This window comes from Gobius niger (genome assembly GCF_951799975.1).
Source record: "Gobius niger genome assembly, chromosome: 17".
In the NCBI taxonomy this organism is placed as follows: domain Eukaryota; kingdom Metazoa; phylum Chordata; class Actinopteri; order Gobiiformes; family Gobiidae; genus Gobius; species Gobius niger.
Window position 1 is genome coordinate 28,252,363 of NC_136868.1, and position 7,846 is coordinate 28,260,208.

General features: G+C 38.3%; 1 protein-coding gene across 1 annotated transcript; it reads left to right on the top strand.

The window, feature by feature from the left end:
- Positions 1-3,663: 3,663 nt before the first annotated feature.
- Positions 3,664-5,406, top strand: LOC306976753 (uncharacterized protein). The gene is made up of 4 exons (XM_079574808.1): positions 3,664-3,875; positions 4,198-4,345; positions 4,438-4,547; positions 5,063-5,406. The coding sequence occupies exons 1-4, from the start codon at positions 3,717-3,719 to the stop codon at positions 5,369-5,371; spliced, it is 726 nt and encodes a 241-aa protein (XP_079430934.1). The 5' UTR covers positions 3,664-3,716; the 3' UTR covers positions 5,372-5,406.
- Positions 5,407-7,846: the final 2,440 nt, after the last annotated feature.

Sequence of the window (7,846 nt, forward strand, 5' to 3'; positions counted from 1 at the left end):
GCTTCGTTAGCTTCGTTAGCTTCGTTAGCTTCGTTAGCTTCGTTAGCTTCGTTAGCTTCGTTAGCTTCGTTAGCTTCGAGGGTGGTGGGGTCCGCGTTAGTATTGTTGGTAGCACTGCCGGTAGAATGCATGAATGAAGCACAGCCGGAGAAAATGGGTATGTCGAACCGTTCATCTCCGTGAGATCCCGAGTGAGCTAATGTAGAAGTGACCGGTGGTGGGCGTCCATTAGCCAGATAGGATGCATGTCTTCGTTTAATGTGGTAGTAGAACGAGTTAAATACTCGATATTCTTCTGTGCAGCCATCTATTCCACAAATAGCCCGAAATCTAGGATTGCGTCCATGAGCTTTGTTGACATGGCTCAGTAGTACTTTTAAAGTCAATGCCATGAACACGAAACAAATGACACAGCGCCATCCCGCCGCCATCGTGAGAGAGAAAAGAGATTTTGAAAAAAACGGCTGTATTATGTGGGGGCGAGGGAGGGGGCGGACTATACCATTAGGAACAGAGTCAGGTAAATAAATGCATTTTTTGATCTCTCAATTGATATCCTATATACAGTATGTGTATTGTCTAAAATTATTAGTGAATGTTCCAGTACAAACGAGACCTTTAATTCATGGTTTGTCCTAAAACAGCAAATGCACCCCTATTTCAGGCTAATTGGAATTCCCGTTCGACTGCTACCGAAGGCGCGGGAGAGTCGCCGCAATGAGATCGACGTTGACGCTCAGAAAACAGCAAAAATCAAGCAGAGAACCGTAGGAGTAAGGTATTTTAGGCAAATATTATCAATTCTTGGATGTTGATGCAGCTTTTGTTGCTACAGTGGACTATAATTTCTCTTTTCTTTCAAACATGGATGAGTTAAATAACTCGTCTATTAGACTGGATAATTAGATAACGTTACGTTAGCAAGTTAGCTAGGCTAATGCTAAATGAGTCAGCATAAAATATACTAAATACATTTAGCCGCTTTACTATAAAAAAATGATTGAGATTCATTTATTTTGGAAAACAGAAAGGCACAACATGTAATATTACAGGGTTTGTTGGATTGGATAATCATTTTTTGTTCTTTTTTTTTGTAGCTGATGGCGTGTGCGAGCCAGACATCGAGCCATGGTGCTGGAGAAGACAGAGACTGGTAATGTTTTTAACAAGGCATAAAAAGTTTTTGGGGAAAAGGGGGATTATAACTTCTACAGTAATTTTATGATTACTTTGACAAACTGTCCTTTACAGGACGGAACTTGACAGTGTGGCAGTTGAGATTTTAAAAGGTAAGATTGAAGCAAAACCTCAAACTATGATGAAATATGGTATAATTAATGTAAATTGAGTATTGTATTCAAAAACTCAAAGTAATGCCATTTTGTATGACAAAAAGAACTGCCTCTCCACATAAGAGCTCCACAGACGCTTGACCATTTTAAAACTGTGCTTAAGACACATTTCTACTCCAAAGCTCCAACACTGTCTTGCACATATCAGCCAGAATCTGAGAAATGAGAAGTTTCCTTCTTGTTTATTATGTATTATGTATTGTTTTATATTTTTGTACTAGACCTTTCTGGGAAGCACTTTGGTCAACAACAGATAAATTTGATTTGATAAAAGAACCGAAGAACAATTAGGTTTGCTGCCAGATTGCTATGGCTAAACTTTAGCGTATATGGTTAATTCAGTAGTTCTGTGAGCTCTATGGATTTTAAGTATCATCATCTGCACTGGGTTGTTTTATAATTGAAGTCATGCTTTTTCCGTGGATACTGAAAGCCCAAACTCATCCAATGCGTTTTAATATAAAATACTCTCTCCTAGCGTAGTCTAAAATTATTCAATGTACTACATATAATGAGCACTTTGGAGCTGCACTATTTTGAAGATCAGGATCTTCACTTTTCTGTCTTACTTACTTGTGCAATTTATCTAGTTCAGCTAATATACATATTTTACATTTCAAGAACTTCTTTAAACATTTTACAAACTTGAAATGTATAGCAGTTATGACCACAGAATCCTGTATGACTTCATGAATGAGTAACATTTCTCTATTTGCTCCAGCCGCAAATGTTGATGCAGACGTCCTGCAAACCTTAACAAGAGAAGATTTAAAGGACCTTTTTCCTGGGCCGGACCACTTTCGAAGAAGGAAAGCCATTTGGGACCTGGCCCACCCAATGGTAAGTTATCCTTGAGAATTATCTTAATGTTTTGGGCTGTTCTAACTACCACATTCTTCTGCTTGTATTTCATGTGTCCAGGAGCAGGCAACAGAACAAAGTGATGCTTCTCTTCAGCCTTCAGTTAGAAAAAGCCCCTTAAAAATTGTGCAGCTCCCAAGCCCACAATATGTAATTTATACGGACAGTGAATTAGAGCACGTGAGGCGAGAATATTTTGAATTTAAACGCATTGGGCGAGAAAGGGAGTGCAGACTTTCAAAAGAGCTATTCTGTAGACTGGTTAGAAATACAATTATCACCATGATTACTGCAGTGAGGGCGTCAGGTGGGACTGACTGCCTGCAATACCCCACAAAAGAAGGGCTGCAGGCCATGGCCAGACGAATCATGGACTACTATCCAATGGTTGCTGACTGGGCAGACACCAGCTGTCCATGGGTAAGTTGTAAACAATGATAACAATATACTGGCCATAGACAATACATCGAGATGATGTCCCAACATTTATGAGGATGAGTTTGGACCTATAATGATCTTGGAAAATTCATCAAGTCATTTTCTGGATACTGTAAGTGAAACATAGGTGATAACCTATGTTTCATTTATTGATTTAATAATTTTCCGTTAACAATACACTGTTGATTTATCAAACCTGATTTTGTCCAGGGCTAGAGGTGCAATAAACTGGCACCAAGCTTTTTTCTTGAGTTTGCCTTGTCTTATTGTGTTCTAGTTGTAACAAGTAGCCCAGTTTTGAAGAAATGTCTTTACTTTGTTTTTCAAAAAACGCTGCTGTATTTTAATGCATTTTTAAAACATTTTTTTTTTACAATAGTATTACTTTTTTGTGTTACAGTCCAACATATTCAAGAAGCTCAGCAAGAGACTCCAAAACATAAAGTCTCCACGAAAATGGCAAGGAGCTACACCATCGAGAGGCAATGGTAAAAGAAGGCGCCTTTCATTTGAGAACACTCCAGACAAGGAACTCCCAGACGAGCCAGAAGAGCCGGTCATGGACATGAGCCCGTGCGCTTCTATTGTCACTCCGAGAAGCACCACTTGCACCCCAGACAGGCCACAGGTTCACTCCCCTAATACGGCCAGCGAGAACCTAGTTAAATCAGGCAAGTCACCTTATGGATCTCTATGAACAAAAGAACAAAAATAAAAGTTTGGTACCGTTAATGTGATAGGCCAGTCTACACACAAGCTTTGTTTTGTTTTTATTATTACTATGATATCAAAATAGATTATGAGTATCAGTGTCAAGAGTAGTTTTATATATCTAAATAGGTTTTGAAATGTTAGTTTTACTTTTGATTTGTACAATGGCCTAATTGTATGATTTTGATATTTCTCTTGAGATATAGATTATTATGATTATTTTTTGCATGTGTATTTGTACAATGAACAAAGACTAAATCTAAATTTCATTATTTTCTATTCAATTTTGGTGTAGGTCCCAAACTGCAAGACAGCAGGATTTCCCAGGCCCGACACTACAAAACACTGCAAGAAATGTATCGAAAGTCAAAACAAGACAAGGAGGCAGTTGCCCAACTGTTGGATTTAGAATTTGAAGCAAGGAGAAACTTCATAGATGCAGACCTGCTAAAAGAGCCAGATAAGGCAGCGAAGATAATTCACGCCTATCCCTGCTTCAAAGACATTGACCATGTACGTTTTTATTTGGTTTTAGTTGGCTGATACTCTCTGGCTATTGTCATTTGCATAAATTCCACTAATGTGAAATTCTGAATATTTGAATATCTTTCAAAAGTTCATTTATTTCTGTTATTCAATTTTCAATATTTAAGTTGAATTGCTGAAGTAAATGAACTTTTGATCAATACGCTAATTTTCCGAGTTTCACCTGTAGATTAAGGTTAATTTAGTTAAATTTGGTTTTGAGTGTGTATTAGGTGGCTGTCTTAACTGCAGCCAGTTGCACTTGCCTCATCTTAAGGAATCCTATAGTAAAATTCTGATACCTTTTAAGGTCCTTGACGAAGTGGGGAGAATCATTTCCAAAACACAGCACAACTATGTCAAGGAGCTGAGAGAGCGCTGGGAAGTCTTCAAGGAAAAAATAATCTTCTATGCAGTTTACAAGAAGGCAATGAAACCACCTATGTCACTCTCTCAAGGTAAGTCACTTTTATTGACATTCTTAAATGATTTATTCTATTCAAGTAAATGAAATTAAATAAAATCTACGCATTCATTTTTGTTTCCCCAGAAGAACAAGCGATTGAGCTACTGAAGTGCCTCCCAGTGCTATTTCCTTCTAATGCTGCCCTTCCAAAGAAACTGGCCAATGCATCAGACGCGCTGTTCCATATCTTATTGGTAAGATTCTTTATGTTGTGTGTAAGTTTGTAAGATTCCTTTTTATTGCATGGTGGTCCAGCACTCATGCTAGAAGGTCGGGGGTTCGATCCCGGGCCGGACGGGGCCTTTCTGTGTGGAGTTTGCATGCTCTCACCGTGTCTGCAAATGATTCCGCTGGGTGTTCCTGTTTCGCCACCACTAAAAACATGTACAACAGGCGAATCTGTGAGTGTGAGTGTATGAATGGATGGACTGTTGACACAGATGTGTTCAGTGTCAGACTGTCAGTCTACTCCAGGGGAAACTGTGGTAAACATACATAACCACTGCCAGGTGTGAAGTGAATAGAGAACAAATTCCTTATACTGTGTGAAGCATTTTGGGTGACTTGTGTCACATGTAAAGCTCAATACGATTAGGTTGTACTTGATGTGAAAAGTTTAAGAACCATTGTCGATTGTATAGTTATTTTATCTGTTATGAAACTTGCCATAAGTATTCAACACTTTAATACTTAGTTTTTTTCCTTTCAGCCATCACAGGAACCAGGAATGTTTCTCCAGAAGCGACCTCTCTGCACACCAGTCCTGCTCATTGACGAGGATGGCTGCTTCATATGTGCTGGCTCAACTCCCATCTCATCTTTTCCAAAATCCAAGCTCCAGGAAGCCATTCTATACATTATGGCTTACTATTACGTTTTCCACATGGCATACCCCAAATGCATTGCATCCTTGTTGCTAGCACTGCAGACAGAAGTGCTTCAAGATCCCATCACGGACAATGATGCAACTCCTGCCTATAAAAAGGCGATGGCAGAGTTTGCAGCTTTTGTTGGGTAGGACACTCACCTTTACAAGGACGTTCTGGAATGTATTTGGTTTTTGCAATTCTTTGTTTTGGCAAGAGCATTCTTTCACTCTTTTGTTATAAGGAATATTGTTAAAGAAAGCTATGCATTTTCCAATTATTTGCTAATCATTCAAACTCATCTTAAACTTTGTTGGTTAGAAAACCGTATTAAGAAACATTGTTAATGTTTTATAATTAATAAAAAAAGCTATTTCACAGCAATCTCCTTTTGTAAAATGTATTGTTGATGCTCAAAGCAAGGCTTGCTTAAATCTAGAATCTCTAGCTATGTTAGAATTATAAGCTTATTTTGAGATCTGTGGTGCACTAGAAATGAGCATATTTTGGTCTCTGCCTAAATCCTACCAAGCAATATTTACTTAAATCAAGAATAGATTTGCTCAAAATAAGATAAAATGTCTTAAAATAAATACTTGAAACTAGTGTATAAGGCTTAAAACAAGATTTTCAAGATTTTTTTTTTTTTCTTGTTTTAAGAAAATCTTAATAAGTGCAAATGTCTTACTGCACTGGCAGATAATTTCACTTAAAATAAGACTTTTTTACCCCAAAACAAGATCAATTTTCTTATTTTAAGAAAGGGGTTTTTTGCAGTGTGCTTGGTTATAACTTTACAATTCATCCAGGTTTTGGACCGGTTGAAAGAGGACACCGGGTTTTGATGCACGCTCTGACATGAGTCTATAAAATTCCCAGAAGTCAAAAGAGAGTAAAAAGCAGAGTTCTAATGAGAGCACTGCAAATGTGGTACACACTTGGATGCTGTTGCAAGGTAAACAATTTGATATTTATTATGACTTATGTTACAGTACAATTCCAGATGATCAATTATTCACAATCTATAAAATTTGTTAAACATTTAAACTTACAGACTGTCCCTTTAATGCTAAGACCACAAAAAAACGCTCTAATTTAAAGCATCAGCACACATTTCATCAATTTTTTTACATATTTAAACTAGTATTGGAGTAAAATATTTGACCATACTTTTACTCACGTACATTGACCACCTCCACTTTTTTACGTTCCAATGTTTCCACGTCACAAAGCATTCACAGATAATCACATAATCTTTTCGTAGTTACTATGTTAATTTGTTCAGGGCAGTGTATGCTAATGAACACACACACAACTCATGCATGTAAAGGCGCCACACTGGATTGTTGCCATGGGTTAAAATGCAGTTGTTCTCTCAAACCCATTATCATTTATCCTGGCAAACAAATAAACAAACGCCGTCCTTCCTGCCCAATGAGAAACAGCTGACTCCTACCTGAACTTTAGCCTCCTGTCACATTCACAGTGCTGCGTGTTTTTCTCCCCGAGCACAACATCATCCTGTGTAAACAAACTTTCTAAAATGGTCAAATCCATTCACCCCTGCAATGTTTATAAAGATCACACTGTCTATATTCAAGCCCATGGAAAAAGAAATATTGTACAAAAGAAAGATCGTTTTAGAAGACGAACTGGTATACTGTGGGTCTGTATAGAGAATACAGGAACACACCTGCTGTTTAGAACGCTTCACTCAGATATACTTTATTAAAGTGCCAAGTGCCTGTTTTTTCCCACACGCTTTTCAGTGCCTAAATTAACCAATCACATCCAACCCAAGCACTATCAGTGTTGGGGAGAATACTTTAAAAATGTAATCCGTTACAGAATTCTGAATACTTGCCTGAAAATGTATTTTGTAATTTATTCTGTTACTCTGGCCAATCAGAGTACTGTATTCTGAATACTTTAAATACTATTAATATACACAGTATATTATTTTAGTGTATACTCTTCACGTAGGATTAAAAATGTGTACGTTTATTGAACTGCCGTTTATTAATGCTTCATTTGCTTATTTACCACGAATACAAGAAAAAAAGTGCTTAATGCTCACCGGGAGAACAGGTTGTGTATCTGCTGTCGCAAATATGCAGCCGCTCCTGTCTGCAGGTTATAACACATGGCTAACATGGTGAGCATATTTGAATGCACCATGGATAAGTTTTCATCTTTATTTTTATGCTGGGAGGACAGTCTTTTTATGAACCATTGGAAAATTGCATTACTTTGCATCCCCCTCGACAGAGGAGTTTGGGAAAGTGTGACAAACTGCAGCCTGTAGCGGCTAACCCGGTAACTTAGCTTACTACTACTGCTAACAACAATAACCAGCTTTCATTCTAAATGAGGACAGCGGAAAGGTAAGAGGACAGAAGTCATCTGCCTTCTTCTACCTTCCTCCTCTGGGCTGCTCCTTGTGTTTGTTCCCTCGTGTGTGTGGCAGTGCACGCCCTAGTATCAAGTTGTGCATGTGCCTGCCTGTACTTTATTTAGACCAGTGGTTCCCAAAGAGGGGTCCGGGGCCCCCTAGGGGGCCTCAGAGGTACTACAGGGGGGCCCCAAAGCTTGTCTGGAAAACAGGTGCAATGTATAAAGTTCATTTT